Source organism: Hydra viridissima, unplaced genomic scaffold, assembly GCF_058129835.1.
Source record: "Hydra viridissima isolate aposymbiotic clone 2 unplaced genomic scaffold, HvirCarnegie_v1 scaffold_2, whole genome shotgun sequence".
NCBI classification, from domain to species: Eukaryota; Metazoa; Cnidaria; class Hydrozoa; order Anthoathecata; family Hydridae; genus Hydra; species Hydra viridissima.
In genome coordinates this window covers 1,240,001-1,262,998 of record NW_028324301.1, presented here as the reverse complement: position 1 = coordinate 1,262,998, position 22,998 = coordinate 1,240,001, and the positions used below count along the sequence as shown (strand labels likewise).

Genomic DNA, 22,998 nt, shown 5'->3' with positions numbered 1-22,998 from the left:
TTTTAAAAAATCACATTCCAGTTTTTTTATCAACTTTTTTTGCTACAATGGCTTTCCAGTAATTTCTCTCAATGGGTAGAATCTGTTCAGGGAAAAAGATGGTTAAACCAATGAAAATCATTTTATTAATGTGTTCAGAAAGAGGGGAATGATGTCTGATATCCATTAATACTTCAGTAAAAACTACAAATCCTTGTGATATTTCATATGTTAAGCTTGAGGCCATCAAATGATATTCAATGAATATTAGAGAAAAAATATTGCCTGTTTGAAACAATGTCAATACATTTTCAAAAAAAAATGTCAATACATTTTTTTTTGAAAATGTATTGACATTTTTTAAATTTTCAGTGATAATATTGTTGTCCAGAAGTCGATTTACTGGCTGTGTAATATGTGTTCCTTTCTTAAAATTTCCTTGACAAATTCCTTGTTATCAAAATACTCAACATTTTGAAGATTATCCCCATATGCTCATCTACCAACTATTTAATAACACTTTTGGACAAAAAAAAAATCAAACAAACCACAAGAATCAAACTTGTTTTTTATTGAAGAAAAAAGAGCATAGAAACTAAATTTTATTTTTCAATAGAAAATTACAAAAATTGTAAAAATTTGGCAAAAACTTGGCAAAGCAATTTTCTTCATTTTCAGACAGAAAGGAAAAAAGAACAGAAACCGATAAAATTGTAGAAACCACTAGACAAGCTAAAATTAGAATTCCAAGTGCACTAGTTGTTTTAGGGAGGTTCACTTGCTTGGAGGCTCACTTACTTTCTTTAAAATCTGTTTTTGGAAGATACAAAGTTATTGCCTGCAAAATAATTTCATTATGGACCATACTAAATTTTCCAGCTGTAACAGAAAATTTAGTTTCAAGAAAAATTGAAAATTTGGTGAATAAATACCACAAAGAACAGAAGACACAGAAAATCAGTATCAGCAATTATAATGAAATATTATTTGATATTACAAATGAAAAAGGTTTATGGCTGAGCACTGAAGAAAAAAAGTTTTACAAATTGCAAGTTGAAAGTAATGGAAAAGTAGGATATGTTACATCAAAAATTCCGACTTATCCATCTAAATGTATCAAAGATAAAGAAACTGTTGTCAGCAAAACCCAGCATCAAATAGAAACCACTGACTCTAGTAAAACTGAAACAGAGACTGATGATGATTATGCTCCATCGACTAGCAATATCTGTAGACATAAAAGCTTCAACTGCTTCAGCTGTTTCTTTAGCGAAGCATGTTAAGCTAAGTACACACCAGAACAAAAAAGTATGCCATCATTTGTCAGAAGAAGGTAGAACAAAAAAGTATGCCATCAATTGTCAGAAGAAGGTAATAAAACTGTAACTCCAACACAAGTAGGTATTTACAAAGAAATATTCATTATTTCTTTGTAAATACCTGCTGATAGAATGAAAGAAGAATTAAACAAACCAATAAAAAAATTTTTTATGGGTTTTGATTTTTTTTACATTTTGATGGTAAGAAAATTAAACATAAAGTGCAAGTTGTAGTTTTAAAAAACAATTATTAGGAAATAAAGCTGGCAGCCTTGCTTTTAGAGGATGGCAAAGTCAAAACGATTGTTTTAGCATTGATTAGTTTGTTAAATGAATTTGATATATGGGAAGTAATAAAAGTGATTATTTGTGACACAACAAACAAAAAAATTTCAAACAGTCAACATCACTCATAAGCATTCCAGCAATGGTATGGCGAGATGGTATGACATTTTTGTGTGAGCTAGGGAATCATTACAGATATTATCTAGAAAAAAAGATTTTGCAAAAATTAATTTTAAGGCTCTTCCAAATAATAGTAATGCTAGGTGGAATTCCAGAAGAATTCTAGCAATACAAGCATTTATTTTATTACCAAAGCTCCATCAGCAACTGAAACCAGCATACAATTAAACTGTCAGTGAATGGATGAATATCTGGTTTTCTAATTACTACTATGATAGAACAAAGTATGAAGTTTTATTAGCTGCAGTTAACCAGTATGCAATAGCAAAAAATCCTTTTTAAGCCACTGGTGTAATCAAGAAGCTGTCATAAAACACTGCAAGATCCAAAATTTTTGCAGATTGCACAGTAGACACAGTACAAGAAATTATGATTTATGCAAAAACTGAAAAAACAAAAAACTAATTTTATGTAATAAAATTTAAAAGTTATACTGGTACCAAATTTTTTAACTATTTAGAACTTTTTAGAATTACTGAACTTTATATTAAAAAGGCCTTTAATCATGAAAAATGTTTTTTTGCTTAATGATGGAATTTTTAAAAAAAAAAAATAATAATAATTAAGATATCTTTTATTTTTAGTCTAAAACTCATTTTGTGGGACCATGGCCATACAAGATTTTAAAAAAGTTATCACACTAATGTTCATGTTTCTTAGCATCTATAACTTTAACACGAACATTAGTCTTGAAAATCACGGAAGTCATCATGGTTTTTAATGAGTATAATCAGGTAAATATGAAATAATATGAAAGCATATTTTGTTAAATTTATGATTTTTTTTCACACACACACACACCCACACACACACACACACACACACACACACGCACACACACACGCACACACACACACACACTACCATCCATGGTATTTATTTACATTCATATATAAAGTTTGTGACTTCTTGGTTTATCATTAAAACAATTTATTAAAATCACTATGAATAAAAAATCTTTTTTTAAATCTTGTGGGAAAACATTCATGATTCAGAAAACAAAGTGTTGAAAAAGGTTTTGGTGAATTGTGTGTTTTTGTGATGTATTAAGATATTCCTTTTGCTCAAGTATTCAACATTTTCTTGGTTACAAATTTAAAAAATGAGATATCTCAAATGTAGAAGTTTGTTACCCTGCTGTTTTTTCTTAAGGACTCTTGATTTTTGAATGTAAAACTTGAAAGCAATTTAAAGAGACAAATTCAAAACAATTAAAAAGTACCTCAGTGTAACTGGAGCTGTGTCTCTTTTTATAAACTTTTACAGAAATAATCCCAACTACAACCAAGATTGTTAAAATACCAATACCAAGAATGCAGTAGGAACCAATCTCCAAATACTGCTTTGGTTTTTTGACTTCTTTTTTAAACTTATTTGCAGAACTCTGATCAATTGTAGCAAGCTGAATTAAAAAAACTAACATAGAAAATTACTTAAAAACAACACCATAAAATTTATAGATTAAAAATACTTTATAAATTCTTTACAAATTCTTTAAAAACTTTTTATAAATCCTTTATAAATGTTTCTTGTCTTCAAAAGTTATCATCAAAAGATGTGTCAAAAGAGTAGCAAGTTAGTGGAGGACCCATAAAAATTTAATATAAAAAGAGTGTAAATAACCTCATCTAAGTATAAGATAGGTAAAAATAAATCTTCATGAATCATTTCTGTTATACTAAAGGGGAAAAAGATTTAAATCAGTTAAAAACAAAATACGACTTAACAATCATTTTAAAACAAAAAACTAGAAAAATTTAAAAAAGAACATTTTATCCATGACATACTCCTACATGTTATCATATATTTATATTATATTTTATCAACTATAGTAATCATCATTATAAACACTTTCACAATTATTATCAATATTGTCATTTGGGTGCTACCACCATTAGCTAGATAAAGCAATTAAAACATACTTAGTCAAGTTAACTGGTTGAACTAGTACATTTATCTGCAAACGCTTGTGTGCTTGCATCACTATACCAGTTATCTAGAAGTAATTGATAATATGATAATATTGTTAATCTAAATACATGTAAATTTGCATTAGTAAATTTGCATAAATACACACAGAAAAAAGCAAACAAAGAGAAAGATTGAGTAAAGGTATCTTTTATTTATTGTTGAGCATATTTTTAGTTACTAAATGTGTGCCACTGTTATTTATTTCTATCAACTTTTATTTTTATTTTTTTTGATAAAATTTAATTTCTTAAGTTAAATTAGAAACTGCAGCTTTGAAAAAAAGCCCAATTGCATATCTGGTTTTGATACAGGTTATAACAAAAAATCTGCACAAGTAATAGTGCAACATTGTAAGTCAATTTTAAAATTATAATCTTCTTAGCATCAAATAAATGTTCTTAGCATCAAATAAATGTTAGATTGAAGAGAGAGGAAAAACATAAGTCAAAACTACTTCTTATAATGAAAAATAATACAAAAAAAAACAAAACACTTTTCCATAGTTACAAACACATTTCACTCTCATGAAGGAACTTAGAACACAAACTATCTTTATTTTCTTTCACAAATACTCTATTCCATTTTTAAGCTTTCCTAGGTTTAATCATTTCTCAGTTATTGGTCTTTTTTATTGGACTTTTTGCCTTCAAAGTTTGGTGTACACCTTTCTAAGTTCAGCTCAAAAATCAGGAATATGTTGTTTTATTATGCACTCAACAAATTTGTATTCAATACACAATATCATCATTTTCATAAAATTGCTCAATAAATATTCTTGATAAGAAACAAAGACATCTTTATTGAATAGCACAATCAAACAATTTAATGCTGAGAAATTCCTTTTGTAAAAAGGCTCAACCAAACAAGAAGTAGTATTGAAGTTTTCTGTTCTCCTCAATCTAACAATGATGCTGAATTTATGTCCAAAAAAACAGAACAAAACATTTTGAAAATGATTGGTATTGCTGAATTAAAAATAACATCCATCATTTTAAACAGGTAATGATCCTCTTTAAGCCTATTGGTACTAAGATTTTTTTTAGGTTCAGCACAAAAACCAAATGCAATTCTTTTTTATTAGCAGGACTATGTTGTTTTGTTATGCACTCATAAATTTTGCGTATTGGTACTTGAGATTTTTCAAAATAACCAAACTAAGTCATTCTGCTTGGCATACACAAGGTTGAGTAACATTGAAGTATGTAACTACTATCAACTGCTAACCATTTGATAGATTAATATTTTGAGAACTATTTCCTAACCATTTGGTATGCCATGCAACTTTTTACCACTTTTATTCTCATCTGGGTGTTAATCGAAATGTCAACATTTGACTATTACTATTGTGTACATTTAACAAAAAAATTAACTTCTTTCTCTTAAAATCCAATAAAAAATTAAACTTGCAACAAAAATCTTAATGGTGGAAAATATCATTTGAATTGAAGTCCAGACTTTTTTAAATAACCTGTCAGTACAAATTCATCATTTTTATTGTGATTGGTTTTCAAATTGAGGGAAATACAGATTTTATGCAAATATTATCACTTTGCTTATCTAGAAATAAAAAGATTTTTAAAAATTTTTTAATGCTGCATTGTTACTAAGTAGCAAGAAGTTAACTAATTAACTTGCAAACAACTTCTGAAACATCCCTAAAAAAATCAGTAGCAAATAATTACTTGACTATACTGAATTATACATCAAGAAATAAAAGATTACTGGCTCAACATCAAGGAATGTAGCATGTAAAGTTTTATTTGGATGAAGACCATCAATTGCATCAAGTAACTTTTGATCTCCTTGATAGAAGTGTGGACTTGACATAAACAAAGGGGGATCTGAAAGTTAAATTATAAAAATCTCAACTTTTTAAAAAATAGGAAAAGCCTAAATAGAATATAAATCCAACATAAAAATAATTTCATTATCACCCCCTTGCATACAAAAGTGGACATATTAAAGTTTCTCAACTCTGATATCTGGCTTGAAACTTCTCATTAATGCTGAGAAGTTTCAAGCCAGATGTCAGAGTTTGTCAGTGCGGTTATTAAAAGTATATCACAAGATTAGTTAAAATACTAGTCTATATGTAGTCACTAATTCATAATTTCAATTCTTGTAAATGAATAATCTTCAAGCTTCCTCTTTTAAATTAACAAATTTAGTACTCAGGGTATTATATATAACCTGTAAACAATCACCTAATGAATACTTGTAGACAATCACCAGATGAATCATCTGCATCAATTGAGGTAAAATTGAACATGAGAGAAAAGGGACTCTGAACTAAAATGGGATAATTTCATAAAAGGACCTAAGTATTTATCACCATGTTTCCATAATGTCCATAATGTAATTTCCATAATTTTAAATTATTAATTTCAAAACTAATAATTTGTTTAAAACTCCATTTTATTATTTTATATTGAACTCTTAAACTCTTAAACTCTTAAACTATTACTATTACTTTAATTGAAACTTTATTACTGTTGGTTCAAGAGACAACTTTCACAACAATTGACAACTTGAACAACTGTTAAAAAAACACAACATATTAATAATAAAAGTAATAATAACAAAATAAGTAATAATAATAATAATAATAATAATAATAATAATAATAATAATAATAATAATAATAATAATAATAATAATAATAATAATAATAATAATAATCATAACAATAATATTATAATAATAATAAAAATAACAATAACAATAAAAATAATAATAAAAATAATAATAATAATAAAAAGAAGAAGAAGAAGAAGAAGAAGAATAACAATAATAATAATAATAATAATAATAATAATAATAATAATAATAATAATAATAATAATAATAATAACAATAATAATAATAATAATAATAATAATAATAATAATAATAATAATAATGATAATAATAATAATACTAATGATAATAATAATAATAAAAATAATAATAATAATAATAACAATAATAATAATAATAATAATAATAATAACAATAATAATAATAACAACAACAATATAAATAAAAATAACAATAACAATAATAATAATAATAATAATAATAATAATAATAATAATAATAATAATAATAATAATAATAATAATAATAATAATAATAATAATAATAATAATAATAATAATAATAATAATAACAATAATAATAATAATAATAATGATGATGATAACAATAATAATAATCAAAAGTTAAAGATGATAGTAAAAACAGTGAAAGCAGTAAAAAAAAAAAAAAATCTCTGGAAAAACATTTGAAATAAAACTTAACTGAAACTTGGTATAAATTATTGTGCTTGTAAATATATTTTTTGACTTACTTCCTTCTTGGGTTTGTCCAATAGGAAGTAAACCAGTTCCCCAACATTTTGTTGGTCCACAAAAAGCCCGATTATCAGGATTCACAGAGCTATTCATAAACAACCATTGTGAGGTCGTATGGCGGTACAATGTAATATCAAATACCGTTATATCACTTTCATATTCAACATATAGAGATCTACAAAAAATAAACATGAGCTACGCTGAGTTTTAACAACTGCAGACATTTAAAAACACAATTTAAAGTTGAATAACAAAATGCTTTTTAATTGTTAAGTTACATTTAATAGTTATGAAATTAAAATGTAACACAAAAGTTCAATAAATAAAAAATAAATATCAGAAAAAAGTTCAGTGAAAAAAGCAGTTTACTCAACTAAAACTAGAAATAATTGATATTCCACTAAAAAAACTTTGCAAAAACACACCTTGCTAAATCTGGTGTAAACAAATACACTCGACTGTTGCGCTCAAGGAAAGGCTTGGTATGAGTGCCATCTACAGTTTTGAACATTTTTAAAATACAATTTAAAACATTTTTTAGGCTAAAATAGTTGATGTTTGGAACATTTGAAAAACTAATCAACAAGAAAACTTATGAAATAACTTATTAACAGCTTATTAACACTTATGGAAAAACATTAAAATAACTTTTAACTTAAGTTACACTTAGCTTTACAAAATTGCAACTTCATGAAATGCAGATAAATAGCCGAAAATTGTTAACAGCTGCCTAGAATACGTAAAGCCAAACAGCGCAAACAAATAAAGATTTCTTACCGCTTCCATTTAGCATCCTACCATACTTAGTTTGCCAGTAGGTTTCATCAGTATGGCTATTGAACAAAAATCAAAAATATCAAAAAATACAAACTTTTAAAATCATACTTAAAACATTTAATTAGTTTGAATAATGATCAGATCGCTCGTGAATGAGTAATTAGTTATCATACAATTGCTAAATAACTTAGTAATAACTTAATAAGTTCTCAAAACTATTTGAACATTCTTGAACTTTCTGGAAGTTCTCAGAAATTTCTGGAACCTTCTAGAACTTCAGCATAAACATGAATAATTAAAGAAAGTATTTGATGACTATAAAAATAATCAGTCATAATCAATTACACAATTAACTGAATAGTTGGAGTCAACTTAAATGTATATAAACATAATAAAATTTATTTCTTACTCAAGGCCTCTCCACTTTATAACTCTCTGCACATCATTAATATTAGATTTTCCAGTAAGTATTGTAAGATTTCCAATGGTCTCAGCCTCTTTTGTTCCATTATGCTAAGACAGAATAATAGACTTTAAGAAGTAATTAGTAAATGATCATTATCTTGATCAAACTATTTCTCTCAGGTTAAGCACAAGATGATGTTTAAACTTTTTACCAAATATTAAATAAAAATAACACCAAAAAAAGGTACTTTTCAAGTTGTCTTTTAAAAGCTAAATATTCAAATTAAAATATCACATTATTTTGAGGTACATAAACTTTTAAGAAAAAAATAACTTAACACATTTTTTTGTAATTATGCTTAATTGTGTTTAAGCCCTTTGTAAGGACACAGTTAAATTAATTTAGTTGTTAGATCGTACATTTAGCTATGATACCTGCAAAGCAACAAAAGGATCAACTGGTGGTAGTTTTAAACCTAACTTAGAAGCATAATCTTCTAATTCCTTTATCTTAACAAGAAGATGATCTTCATATCCCCATAGCAATTCATCGACTGAGCGCTGTTGAAACAGTGATACTTTTTCATCAATTAGAAGTTGACATAACATTGTTACTACAAAATTTATCAATGGATCTGTGACTTTTAAGGTTTTCATGAAACTCAAAATAGTCTAAAAAAGAAAAGAAAACTTATAAGGAATTTGAGTAGTAAATAATTATCTACTAGTTTCAAAACTCACATTGTTTTAAATGCTAAATTGAGGAAGTTTGCACAGTGTTAAAATAATGGTTTTTTAAATATATTTTTGTGTGATTTTAATCCAGTTTCATGAATATTGCAAAAAATTTATTAACTTTTTAAGATGCTTGATTACAAAACTTTTGAAATGGTTCAAGTGTTTCAATGAAGGTTATGGGTAATTCCATGTCAATTGAGCCAGAAAATTTCAAAAATGTCACCATACATCTCAGATTTTGCTGATTTTTATACAGTTGAGTGTGCTTAGTAAAACAAGAAGTTCTTGAAAATTTTAGCTTCTAGCTCCAAGAGGATCCTGAAATATGATCATTTTACTTTCAACTGATCTTGGCCAGGCCCCTATTGACCTCTCAAAATTAAGACCTTCACATAGCTTTAAAAATATTTGATGTTTTGACTTAAAAATTTGTACATGGCTATTTTCAGGGTTGAAGAATCCAATGAAATAATCAATATTATAAAAATATATTTTTAAGTACCTGTAATTATCAATTTAAATAAATTTAGGCAATTCTTTATATACCTGATTTTGATGCTCAAGAAACCCGCGTGGCCTTGATGATATCAAAAAAAAATATTTTACACATTATTCTAAATTTTATGATCTTTCAGAAAACATAAGAATTTTGATCTGCAAGTATATGGATAACAGGGCACAGGCCCCACCTTTTTGTAGCGGAATCTTGCAAACATTTTCCACTACCTTTCAGACTAGCTAGAGCTATCAAAATTTCTGTATTTATATAGTGTCAATAAACTAGCATTTTAAAGTTAAAAAAGGGCCCAAGACACTAGGGGAGGGAGCTGGGGGCATGTGCCCCACTTTTTTGAGCAGAATCTTGAGATGGATTTTTCACTATCTTCCAGACAAGCTGCAGCTCTAAAACTTTCAGCCTTTGTGTAGTCCTGATGAACATGCATTAAAATTGTTTCTGGTCAGACGACCAGATGGTCCATGGGGCTGGGGCGCCTGAGACCATGCCCCACTTTTTTTCTCAAAAAAAAATTTTTTTTTTCTTTAAACACATAAATGTGTCTTAAATTTAAGATAACTTTGAAAATATTGTATCAAAAATTTTTTATTGCTTTATACTTGTTCTGTTTTACTTCATTATTTACAAAATAAAATACAAAAAAAAAGAAAGTCAAGATAATGTTAAGATTAGCTTAGATGCATCGACGATCAAAGTATAAAAACGTCCATTTGTTGTTACAGGTGCATCAATTATACAAGTTATGTTGGTAATTGGCACCCAACACTCATCTACTCTAGATGGCCAGAAAAGTTTATTAAAAGGACTATGCGGGTGCATAAATGTTACCATAACATCTTGCTCTATATTGTTAATTTCATTGATCATACCAATCCAATCAAACGCATCATATTTACACATAATGAATTCACTAAATTTCAAGGAATCAATGTTAATTTGCTGATCATTTTGAGAAATTTGAATACCAGAAAAAGAAAAAATGCCTGTTATATGAACATCTTCACTTGTTTGTTTAAAGCTAATAGTATCTACAGACTCTGGTTTAAATTGATGATAGCTCCTAGTTCCAGGAATTGTTCTACTTAGCTCAAAACGTGTTTTCAAAGTGGTGCGCAATTCTGTCAGTCTTTCTTTTTCAATCTTGAAAAAAAAAATCCCTTTAATATTGTTAGTACAGTAGCCAAACATTTTGTTACAATTCAATATCTGGTCATTTATGGGCCTTTGTAGACTTGCATTTGTAGTTAATCGTTTTACAGTGCCACCAATACCATCACATGGTGACTTACCATAACTTGTAGCAAAAAATGTCCACTCTGCATCAATGTCAAAATCATTTTTATGGAGACAGATATTGTAAAGGTTTTTGTGATTTTTATACTGTGCAGTACAACCATCAGAAAAATAAAGAACCTTTGAAATTTTAGGATGATATTCTTTTAAATAGTTAACTATTTGTGTTTGAACTTCATACACAAAACCAGTGTCATGCTCATTATCTTCTGACATGAAGCAAAACCATTTTTCTTCAAGTTGGTCATTTTCGTTTAATAAATAGAGGGCAATAGGGTGCAATGTGCGTTGATTTTTGCACCAATGCACAGTGGTCCAGAATTGTTACATTTGAGGCAAAAATCATATCTTCACCATTTTTGAAGCTAAAACGCTAAAATTTTCGGTGAATATTCATTATACCCTGACCCACAGAAGCAGCTATTATAATGTCCCTCATCATACCTCTGAAGGACACGCCAACGACACAAAACCAAGGACAAATGACACAACAAACAATAAACATGTGACACATACTTCATACTTAATTTTCAATGAACTATTGACTATAAATTAATAGAACATTGAATTGATTCTATTGATTAGTAACCGGCATGTATAATAAGTTTTTGCTTGATTGGATAAATATCATACAAGTGCAGAACACCAAGAACACATAACATAAAACTTACATTTAACAGACTTATTTTAACACTTATATTACGGAAGAATTTTTAACTTAATATTCTCTGGAGAACATGCTTCATTTCAACATAGTGGTAGATTTAGTGTATAGCATAAATAAATTCTAAAATACCACACCAAGGACACATGACATGTGACATGCTTTTTGTAATTACACCTATATTTTTAGATCTATAAGTTAAATTTTATTTCCTTAACATTTGACTTCCTGGTCGATTAAACAACAAAATCTTCAAGGAGACTAGACCAAGCACACATATTTTATAATTACCTAGACATGAATATTCTGTGCATATGGTTGCACAGCAAGAACATACGACAAATTAAAAAGTGTGTGTAATGTTGGTTTTATACCAAGATTATAATTAACAATAAAGTTTCTTAAATATTTCTATATTTAAACCATTTTTACTAAACTGAGCTATTTGAAAAAATGTAATTATAAAGGTTTTGAGTTTTTAAAAAATAGCAATTAAACATGTGTCACATCCCTACTGTAAAAAAAAAGTACATATACCCCTATTTTAAGCATGCAGCTTTTTACAGATTTCTTCAAATAAAGTAAATAGGACCCATACTATCAATACATCAATTAGATATGAAGAATATAATATTTTTATGAAAATTACAAAAGAAGGTCTAAACATTCTTCTGGAAGAGCAAGCTCCTTCTTTGATTCAGAACTTCCCCTCATAGAAGTGATAAAGGGGTCTGATGAGCAGAGCAATCTTCTCATTACATCTTCATTTGTAACTTTTTGAGAATATTTTCTTGTAAAATGTTCTCGAAAGTTTTTAACATCTTTATTTCTACTTTCCTGAGTTCTTCAGATAAGAGTCCGATTGGAACCAGCTTGTCTCTTACAACTTGATGTGAATGTACAATCATCTTGTGAACTCCAGCAGGCATAGGATACCATTTAAAATGTGTTACATATGTTTTAAATGTATCTTTGCAATATATTTCAAGTTTATCTGGGTCGATTGGGTGCTTACAGGACAGCACACAAAGGATAATAAAGAATCTTTTAACAAGACCTTTATCAACTCCAAGTATTTCAGCAAAAGTTTCATGGCTTCTAAATGCCCTTCTTGCTGTGTTTCCATCATTGGATGTACCAGAGCCATCACTTCTTGGCACATCAACAACAAGTCCAAGTGTATTTTTAATTTTTATCTGAATTTCTTTTTTTCTGCTTGCAACTATTTGATTCTTTTCAGGTGTATTTGCATGAAAAGATCCAGAATCATTATATCCTGGTCTTCTTCTCTGTCCAATATGTAACAGACATTCAAAACAGCGAATCCAGAGATGGAGAGTGTGGATTCCCAGGTCTAAAGACATCTGATTAGTTTGTCTATTATAAGCAATTTCAAAGTCATTCATTTTTTTAGGCGTTAATCCGCAAACATTGCAAACTTGATAAGAATCACTTAATGGAGAAAGAAGATTCTAACTTGTGCTTGACTTGAAATAAGTCTATGGTTGTTGCTCTCAGCTCAGTTGACATAAAAAAATCATATTCTGCTTTAACAATTTGCTGATTTTCTTTAGCGAATTGCATTCGAACAGGGCGACAATATTGGGTTGAGGATGTTTTGGGGTTAGTCCAAAGAATAACATTAGTTTCCTGTATTTTAAGTTGCACAGGTACTGTACATGAAAGAAACAAAGATTCTTCAACTGGAACTGGAATTCTGTCCTCTTCATCTTCAGTTCTCTGTTTATAAACAGACTGTTCAGTTGAACCATCAAATCCAACTTTGCTTGTAAGAAGAAGAGTATTGCAAGGCTCAGGTAGTTTTGATTTATCCATGACTTTCCAAATCCTGTTTGCAGTGTGATCCATTATTCCTTGAAGATTCACAGAAGCACTGTAGTCTGAGGTAACAATTCCGGAATCTGGAATGCAATCATTTTTAGCTTTCACAATATAATTGTAGGCAGGGTATAACATGCAACCTTTATCTAAGGCCCCTTGGCAAATAGTTTGATAGTCAGCCCTACTCATTCTACAGTCTAACATTAAAGCTAGAGCATCTTCTGGTGAGTAGCTTTTAGAGCATGATATATTGCAGGATCCATCAATTTTACTTTCCATCAAATGTTTCAGAACTTGGGCGTCTTTAATTCGTCCTTCTTTGTTGAGATTAAGAATAAGGGCATGAAACAGGATTTCATTGGTAACTCCTAATTTTTTAATAATGTCTGACGATCTTCTTTTCTTAGACCTTATTGAGAGATCTTTAAATAATTTTGATGGTGCACCTCGTTGTAAATTGTTTATTCTAACTTGCTGTTGAGGTTCATTTACAATAAATTCCATATGTAACCATTTCTCGTAACGATTTATAAATCTTGCTTTTTGTCTACCTATTTGATTCCATTTCTTTTTAAAGTCTTTCATAAACTTTTCAGTTAACCTAATCTGATTGTGCTTGGGATAACATTGAGAAAACAATATACTAATTTCGGTTTGTGCTTCCTTACTAATTAAACTTACATATTTATTCTCATATTTTCCTTTAAACAAGTAATCAAAAATGTCTTTGTTCTTCATATAAAAACTTGGTTTCACCACTTAACAGTTATTTGATTTTTTGTGAATGTTATTTGTTTTGATTGTTTTGTTTATCCGTTTTTTCCGCTTTTATTCTGGAATATTCCGCTATTCGTTTTCACAGTTGAAACTAGAAAAAACAATATTTCAAAACATTGGGAGTCAGAGGGGAGCTGCATTTTAGTCTAAATACATCATGTTTGGACTAACCCTACAGGTACAAAAGCAAACAAAAGCAGCCAAAACTTTTTCTACATTTTTCTAAACACGCTATTTTTTCAAAAGCAAAAAATTTCAAAGTGGGCAAACCTGGGCGAAAGTTTTCCTGGTCGATCAAAGTTTTATTTTTTAACAATTTATTTAAAAAAGTGTTTAAAAAGTGGTAAATTGTGTCTTTTGTAAGCTTTTTTACATTTCTAAATTATTTTATGTTGACCATCTACATTTCCTAAGAATATTCAAAACAATTTTCATAGCTTTGATATCTGTAGGAGTCAACATGTATAAAAGTTTGTAGACAGATTTTTGCCCGAAAAAATGTAATTTTCTTCAGTCTTTGAACTTCGAATCCTCCTTAGTCAAATTTTTAAAAAAATTACGGACCTTCAAAATTGGTCTTCACATAACATATATAATTCAACTTTAAGATTTTTTTTATTATAAAACAATATATATTTTTTTATTTATGGCATGGTCCTGGACCACTGTGCAATGGTAACTTTGGATTTCATCTTGAATCACAAAAGTGAAGTTTTCTGCAAAGTCACCTAAGACAATAGCAGCAGTCTTTTGCTAAATTTTCCTTTTGTTGCTTTAGGTATCTTGCTTGACATTTTACAATGTAGGAATGAGCTGTTAACTTGTTTATTGCCTCTGATAACATCAATTTGTATTCTTCCACTGTTGTTGTCTGATAGATCAATGTTGTTCTGTCTGTTTTCTGCCACTGATTGAATGACACCTCCTCATCATTGTCAATTAGTTGTGCATCCAGAAACTTCTTTAAAGAAACTATACCTGGACAGTTCAGACATCGATGAACCATGCAGCCGTTACTTGTCACATCACAAACAACTTTTGTCATCAGATCTTTGTAAGTACATTTTATTTGTATAGCATTGGTCAAGAGTATTGCATTTTGATGGAGGGTACATACACAAACAGAATGAGTGCCTGATGCTCCAACAGTTATACACCATTTTGGTCTTAAACTGCAAAACTTAGAAAATCCAATAACTTCTTGAGGATATTTAGTTTTAAAAGAAACATAAAGTTCTTTAAGATTACATAAAATAAGGCGCTTTTGTATGTTGTTTTCTACCAATACTTACGTAATCTTTTTTACCAGGCATTTGTCTAGTAAATTCATCATTATGGTATACATTGTTGACTCTATTTAATGTTATTTCTGAAAATAGTGAAATATCTTGCAGCAAAATATCTTGACCAAGACTCGGGTGTAAATGTTAACAATTGAATTTTAGTTTTTTGGTCAGAAACAATTAACTTTTCTTTTATTTCTGCTGTTAGTTTGTGTAGATCATCGCATTTACTTTTGTCAATAATTTTCGTATGAGGAATTTTATGTTTCAGTTCTTCTTCCCTAACATTATATACTTTTGAAATATGCTCTTCATACTTTGACATTGTTTTTATAACTTTTCTTTTAGCAACAGATAACCGTTGATGCTTTGGAATGCCATGATGTTTTATGGGGGATACACCTATTGCTTCCAAACTAACATTTAATGCCTCTCGTGACTTTTCAGAAGTACCACATGAAATAGATTCTTCAAGTTCACAATTATCTTGTTCATGAAATTTACTGATTATAGCATCAAAGCAGCTCCGACAAAGTTGATATCCAGGCACAACATTTGGAAAATTAGTTCTCAATTGTTTTGCCATGTCTAATGTTATTACATGACTCCCTGAAATGAAAAGAACAATTTGATTTCAGTAATTACCTATCAATATGAAAATTATTTGTACTTATTTCAATATATAATGCATAACCAGAGTTTAATTTCATTTTTTAATTTCATTATTCAAAAAAGATTTTACAATATTTTTTTATCAACAATATTTACCTTTGATTGCTTTTCTTTTTGATTTATGCTTGTCCAATAAATTACAACATTTTGTGTGCTTCTTTTCAAAGTGTGTACCAAAAATCTTTGCATGATGAAGGCAGATTGTTAAAATTTTATCATCTGTTATTCCAGATCTCCAAATAAATTCTTCTCTGGCATCTTCTCTATAGCAATCAAATTTCTTTAAATCAATCTTTCAACAATAACTTAGTTTATGACAAGTATCATTTAACTTTTTTCCAAAATCACATGAATCCATTCTTACTATAACACTAAAAACAATCTGAGATTAATTTAAAATGAGAAACCAATAGTAATTAATTTAATGAAAGCAACTTAAGCAATCACCATGGTAATAAAAAACTAAACAGTGATTGATTTCTTTTATCTTACTTTGACAAAAAGAAAGTTTCCTTTTCACAAAGTTTAATTATACTCAATTTGTTAATGTTAGAAATGTTAATGACGACTTTAATAGGTAACAAATTTCTTCTATACTAGTGTGATGACAGGATATTTTTTGTTTCTGTTAACAACTTGCTGTTACCATTTTAGAATTAGCAAAATATATTAATCTTTTTTAATTCAAATTTTAAATTATACAAAATAAAATTCTGTTAAAATCATTACTTTAGACTGTTTTTAATCTTATACATGCAAATCAAAATTCTTATAAACATTAAGTTTCTTAAAACATTTTAAGAAAGATTATTGAGCATAGAATGATCAAAACCAAATGGAAGAAATATAAATCACAAAAATTTAGGAAGCAATCTTATCAAAAAAATGTTTAAAAATGAAAATCTAAGAAAAAAATTTGAAGGCTAGTTTTAAAGTTATCTTAAATAAGTTTAAAAAAAAAAATTTTTTTTGAGAAAAAAAGTGGGGCATGGTCCCAGGCGCCCCAGCCCCATGGACCATCTGGTTGTCTGACCAGAAACAATTTTAATGCATGTTCATCAGGACTACACAAAGGCTGAAAGTTTTAGAGCTGCAGCTTGTCTGGAAGATAGTGAAAAATCCATCTAAGATTCTGCTCAAAAAAGTGGGGCACATGCCCCCAGCTCCCTCCCCTAGTGTCTTGGGCCCTTTTTTAACTTTAAAATGCTAGTTTATTGACACTATATAAATACAGAAATTTTGATAGCTCTAGCTAGTCTGAAAGGTAGTGGAAAATGTTTGCAAGATTCCGCTACAAAAAGGTGGGGCCTGTGCCCTGTTATCCATATACTTGCAGATCAAAATTCTTATGTTTTCTGAAAGATCATAAAATTTAGAATAATGTGTAAAATATTTTTTTTTGATATCATCAAGGCCACGCGGGTTTCTTGAGCATCAAAATCAGGTATATAAAGAATTGCCTAAATTTATTTAAATTGATAATTACAGGTACTTAAAAATATATTTTTATAATATTGATTATTTCATTGGATTCTTCAACCCTGAAAATAGCCATGTACAAATTTTTAAGTCAAAACATCAAATATTTTTAAAGCTATGTGAAGGTCTTAATTTTGAGAGGTCAATAGGGGCCTGGCCAAGATCAGTTGAAAGTAAAATGATCATATTTCAGGATCCTCTTGGAGCTAGAAGCTAAAATTTTCAAGAACTTCTTGTTTTACTAAGCACACTCAACTGTATAAAAATCAGCAAAATCTGAGATGTATGGTGACATTTTTGAAATTTTCTGGCTCAATTGACATTGAATTACCCTTATTTGACTCTTGAATATAGTTAACATTCTGGACAACCAACAGTTTTGGACAGAGGAGAATTACAAGCTTCATTGGGTGTTGAGCTGTCATCAAGCATATGTGAGTTGGTTAATGAGCTTGTTGTTGATCAGAAGACAGTTTACAACTTTGATCAACAAATAGCTTGACATTGTCTACAAAAAGATCCAACAAGGAACATATGACTCAATCAATGGTTTTGGACAAAGGAGAATTACAAGCTTCAAGATCAATTGATGATCTACATTTTGAAGAACAGTTGTTATTCTTGAGGAAATTATTGTATAAAAAGTCATTATTTAACACAAAACTCAACTTAGTAAGCAACCAATATAAAATTGTAAAAGTTTGCTTTCAAAAAGACAAGCAACTAGTTCTAAAACTTTTATGAAATCCTAAATTATAAAAAAATAAATACAAAAAGCTGAGTACATTTTTTTACTACATAGTTTTTAGTTTCAATAAACAAAATGAAGATTTGTCAACCTGCTGATATTAATAACAGACATACCAGAGTTGGCACATTTGGAGTCCAGATCATATCACTCGCTTTGCAACTTTCACAAGATGTGGCTGGATCAAAGACATACGAGTAATTTTGGAGGTAAGTTATTTCATAGTCATTCTGCTCTACAATTGCATTGATACGAATTTCTCTAATCGAACATGTTTTTTTTATAAATATCCATTTTTAATGAATGTTTATAAAAAAATTTACATTATGTTGTTTTTACCTGTAGGAGTATGGTCCAAGTTCAAGAACATGTGGTTTAGCACCAGTTTTTAATACATCAGCATAATTTGTGTAATTATAAAAAAAATACTGCATGTAAACAGGAGTAGGAGGTGAATACCAGTTGTTATATGCTTCACTACCAGGTGTAAGAACTAGTTCCTGAAAATGATAAGAAACTGATAAAATAAATGTGTTTATTCAAATTTTTGATAAAACATCAAAAAAAAATTATTTTCAATAAAGTCATATAAAATGACTATTAGTCATCAGAACCAACTTGATTACAGTGATCACTTAAAATAAGTGTGCAAAACAAGAACCCGCTTTAGCAAAATAATTAGTAATATGCATAGTAATATACAAAAACCAACAGTTGGGCTTTAGCTAAAATAGACACTACTATTGTCACCAAAAAGCTCCTCCATTTGCTTATGAGATATTTGATCATCTTAAGAGATTAAAAGGTCTACTTTACTAAAGTTGCTGTCATCTCCAAATGGCATCATCTTTTGAGTCATCAAGTGCATCAGACATTGAACAATTTAAAAATGTTTTCATAATAATTTCTTTATCCCATGCCTCTTTTACTCAAGAAAAACTCTTCTCATGATGCTACCAGCTTTTTTCTGTTAAAACAACCCAGATTGTTCGTTTTTTATCTAGCCTGTCCTAACACCTCATGCTAAATCTAAAATACCAAGAACATCCACCACTAAAACTGTTAATGATTTAATGATGGGTGTTACTGGTGTTTAAGAATTTTGCAACACAACAACTAATGCTTAAGTCAAAAACACACTTGTTTAGTCAATGTTTTACATCGTGCATTAGCAGTTGGTTCATGGTTATGTTAGTATTAACCAAAACAGATTGTGGATCACAAAATACCTTATATGTTAATGTAGTGATAGATATGTTGCTAAAGTTTTATATAGATATACCAATTATAGTATAATAATGCAGCAGAAACACAGCAGTAGTGTAAAATGAAGCAAATGGAAAAAAAAGCAAATGAAGCCACTACTAAGTTAGTTTTTGAAAAATTAAAGAGTTGAGTCTTCAATTCTTTAATTTTTCAAAAACTAACTTAGTAGTAGCTTTCAAAAACTAACTTAGTAGTAACTCTTTAATTTTTCACCATCAGCTTGCTTTGATTTTGACATGATCAAGCATTTCAAGATCATGAACAAGCTTTTTACTAACTTGAAATTTCCTTGAAGCTGCAAAAATAACATATTTCTTTAAACTCTTGGCCCATTTGACATTAAAAATACCAAAGTAAGATCTATTTTTCAAAGACATTTTTCAGAGAGGTATGATTCTAATAAATTGGATGCATTGCTCAATTTATGTAAATGTCAGCCACTTGCTGTAATCTAATGCCTCCACTATTCTAATTCATTTATTTAAAAAGAAAATCAATTGTAATGAGATATTATTAGTACCATTCAATTTGCACCTTTAACTATTTTTTCAACATAAGCTTAAAGTCAAAAAAGCCAATAGAGTCAAAGGTAAAAAGTCATTTATTTAAATATAGTAAACTAACTCTGAATGATTTTCGAATAAGTTTCCTGAACATTACTTTCATATCTGAAAAGGAGAATAATATATAAAAACCAATAGATTCATTAAAAGAGATTTCCTTCACTTCTTTATGTAAAATCTTTTTGATGCTAGTTCTACCAGTTCTCAAGTTTAAGAGCTGCCGCCAATTCTCTATGAACTAGAGCGAAGGGGTGAAAAAAGTTGGGGCTTCACAAGCCTTCACACACCAATTCCAGAGGTTCAATTTGATACATTTACCAAAAAAAAATGTATCAACAAGAAAAATTCTCAATAACAAGATGATTTGAGTAAGAACTAACAACAGCCTTTTTTACAAAGAGGAGGTTTAGAATATCCTTTGAAGTTAGCCAAAATCCCCAACTAAATGAGTTTTAAATTTTAAACACTGAAGCTAAGGAAATCAACTGTCTACCACTTTGATGCAACTACTTCTAGTGTATTTAAAAAATAATGATACAAATTACAAGATAGTTTAAAATCAGAACTGTTCAGAATTTATGAGTGTCTGCTGGAACCAATTACATTGGGTTCTTACCACCAACTGAATAAACATCATCAAAAAATTCAATAATTATAAAACTCAAAGTGTGTAATAGGGTGGTAACTTTTTGGCTTTTTTTCAGAAAATGTGACGGCCAAGGTCCTACATTATGAGAAAAAAATTGAAATGAGGAAATGTATATTTATTTTTGGTTTTCATTTCAAAAAAATCACCCACCAAATATAAGATTAGTTTTTTTGTGTAAGCATGTCACTGAAAGTAAAGCAACATGTTATGTCATAAATCCTTGTTACTGAATATAAAGCGTAAATTGAGACTCTCAGGAGTTTTACAATTCAAAGATTGCATAAAATGTATGGCCATCTCTCTATGTATTAATAGGGAGATTCAATCTTGTCGGTTTCTGCACAAATTTTGTTTTTAGAGAATCATATTCCCTTACAATATCATTGACAAAATTGTACGCAATGTCTGGAGAACAAGTAGCATCTCCTAGGGTTTCATCCATGACATGTTTTAAAACTTGGTCCAAAACATGATGTTGGCAGCCAACATATTGTGCCACTGGTAAAATCAGCAATTTCTGCTGATGCTGTAGAATGTCTACAAGTCCATTTTTCCTTCTAGTATTCACAGCCATTGTATCCATGACAATCATTTTTATTGTTGTCCACAATTCAAAATAATCCAGAATATCTTTTATACCCACGGAAATTGTTTTTGCTCTCGAATTTTCCAGGGTTACTACTCTCAATCTGAGTTCTTTTTCAGTATTTTTGATTAATACCACTTGCAGTTTCTTGCCATTAACCTTCTTCCATCAAAATGCAGTGCCCAATTCTCTTCCTTTAAAGTTCTCTTCATATTTATTTTCATTCTGCTTCTTAATTGCTTTCAGAATTCCTACATGAGAGGGTGTGGGCAAGATGATACAATCAGCAAGTACCTGCTTGCATAATGCAGATACCTTTCTGGTGCTAATGTTAACATTGCTGACTAAGGTAACTGCTGCAGATGTTGAATGGTGTGGCAAAACAATACTTTTTTTTCAGGGGGCTTGTAGGATTCATCATCGTTAGTGTCTGAATTGTTTTCTGAGTTGCTAGATGAGAAAGGTTTTGCCGAGAAATAAGGGAATGGCATAGTGGACTGACGCATTTTGACATGGTGTACCTCACCTTTCCACCACTTAAGATTTGCTTTTCATACAGCTGCCTATCTTCCCCACTAAGCTACTCTCCATTTGTATAGGTGATGTTAAATATACCAGCAAAAGTTACTTTTTCATCTTTGTGACTAGGGCGCTTTTATAAAGGTGTCGTGTTCAGATATTAAACCTTCCACTCTTCTTATAAAACATCTCAATTTTATGACAGGGAAATTTAATTTTCTGATCCACAAAGATTCCAATTCTTCTGCGATCATTTTAAATCTGCTTTTGTGAAACTTCTCATTTTTGCATGATAATGATATCTGCCTATTATTACAGCACTATTTAGATGTATTTTGCAGTAACTCACCAAAAATGCTTCTATACATGAGATGCTTTTTTGTAGTTGAATAGCTATTTCAAATCTTACCAGATTATTGGTCTACAAACAAGAATTTTTATTAATATCAGTGCTTGATCTTTTGTCTGCAACTGAAATTCTGCAATTATAAATATATATTTATTAGCTCAACTAAACATGCAACCATATTTTACTTTTACTAAAATATGACATACCACAATGAACCACAAATTCTCAGCCCAAAGGGAAATGCACTTGTGAAACAATATATATATATATATATATATATATATATATATATATATATATATATATATATATATATATATATATATATATATATATATATATATATATATATATATGTATATATGTCTATATATATATGTATATATGTATATATATATATGTATATATATATATTAGGGTGTCCTGTTTTCAGGGTCACATTTTATTTTGACTGCTCCTAGCATTTTTCTGCTGCGTATATGTGAGAAAATGAGATCTGTAAAGTTTTAGAGCTCTAACTTTATTTTTGTGACTACACAAGCCATATTAAATTTCAAAAATCATGATTTTTGGGTGAAAACAGCCTATTTTTACAGAGCTTGTGTAGTCACAGTTTGAAAGATACAGGCTAATCTTATGTTGAACCATGTACTATTAACCCTCATTAGTTAGAAAAAAATTAGGAGCAGTTTGAATAAAACAGTTAATTAGGTTTGAAGTGAGTTCAAAGATACGCAGTTGACACAATTTACCCATTTTTATGTGGTTTGATGCGGTTGACAAAATCAAACAAAATACTGATCTA

General features: G+C 29.2%; 3 protein-coding genes and 1 pseudogene across 4 annotated transcripts in view; all 4 read right to left on the bottom strand.

Moving 5' to 3' along the window:
* LOC145193210 (uncharacterized) overlaps window positions 1–22,998 on the bottom strand; it is a 145,863-nt gene that overhangs the window by 55,156 nt on the left and 67,709 nt on the right. The gene's annotated exons all lie outside the window — the stretch shown is intronic.
* Window positions 1–22,998, bottom strand: part of LOC145182846 (lysosome membrane protein 2-like) — a 39,096-nt gene that overhangs the window by 4,493 nt on the left and 11,605 nt on the right. The window contains exons 3-13 of the mRNA XM_090078383.1: window positions 18,601–18,761; window positions 18,378–18,522; window positions 8,684–8,920; window positions 8,253–8,356; window positions 7,844–7,899; window positions 7,492–7,561; window positions 7,063–7,241; window positions 5,457–5,575; window positions 3,686–3,759; window positions 3,387–3,441; window positions 2,986–3,165 (exon numbers count right to left, since the gene is read on the bottom strand). Coding sequence (XP_089934509.1) covers window positions 2,986–3,165; window positions 3,387–3,441; window positions 3,686–3,759; window positions 5,457–5,575; window positions 7,063–7,241; window positions 7,492–7,561; window positions 7,844–7,899; window positions 8,253–8,356; window positions 8,684–8,920; window positions 18,378–18,522; window positions 18,601–18,761 — 1,380 coding nt within the window. The remainder of the gene's footprint in view (window positions 1–2,985; window positions 3,166–3,386; window positions 3,442–3,685; window positions 3,760–5,456; window positions 5,576–7,062; window positions 7,242–7,491; window positions 7,562–7,843; window positions 7,900–8,252; window positions 8,357–8,683; window positions 8,921–18,377; window positions 18,523–18,600; window positions 18,762–22,998) is intronic.
* Window positions 10,155–11,027, bottom strand: LOC149891487 (uncharacterized). Its single transcript, XM_090078382.1, has one exon. The coding sequence runs from the start codon at window positions 11,010–11,012 to the stop codon at window positions 10,155–10,157; it is 858 nt and encodes a 285-aa protein (XP_089934508.1). The 5' UTR covers window positions 11,013–11,027.
* Window positions 15,324–16,392, bottom strand: LOC149891486 (uncharacterized; annotated as a pseudogene). The gene is made up of 2 exons (XR_016449745.1): window positions 16,131–16,392; window positions 15,324–15,971 (listed from the first exon to the last, which is right to left on the bottom strand). The product of XR_016449745.1 is annotated as an uncharacterized LOC149891486 (transcript).

What these genes read in the sequence shown, in the direction of transcription:
- LOC149891487 (XM_090078382.1), bottom strand. Translation starts at nt 11,012, where the DNA reads ATGTCAGAAGATAATGAGCATGACACTGGTTTTGTGTATGAAGTTCAA.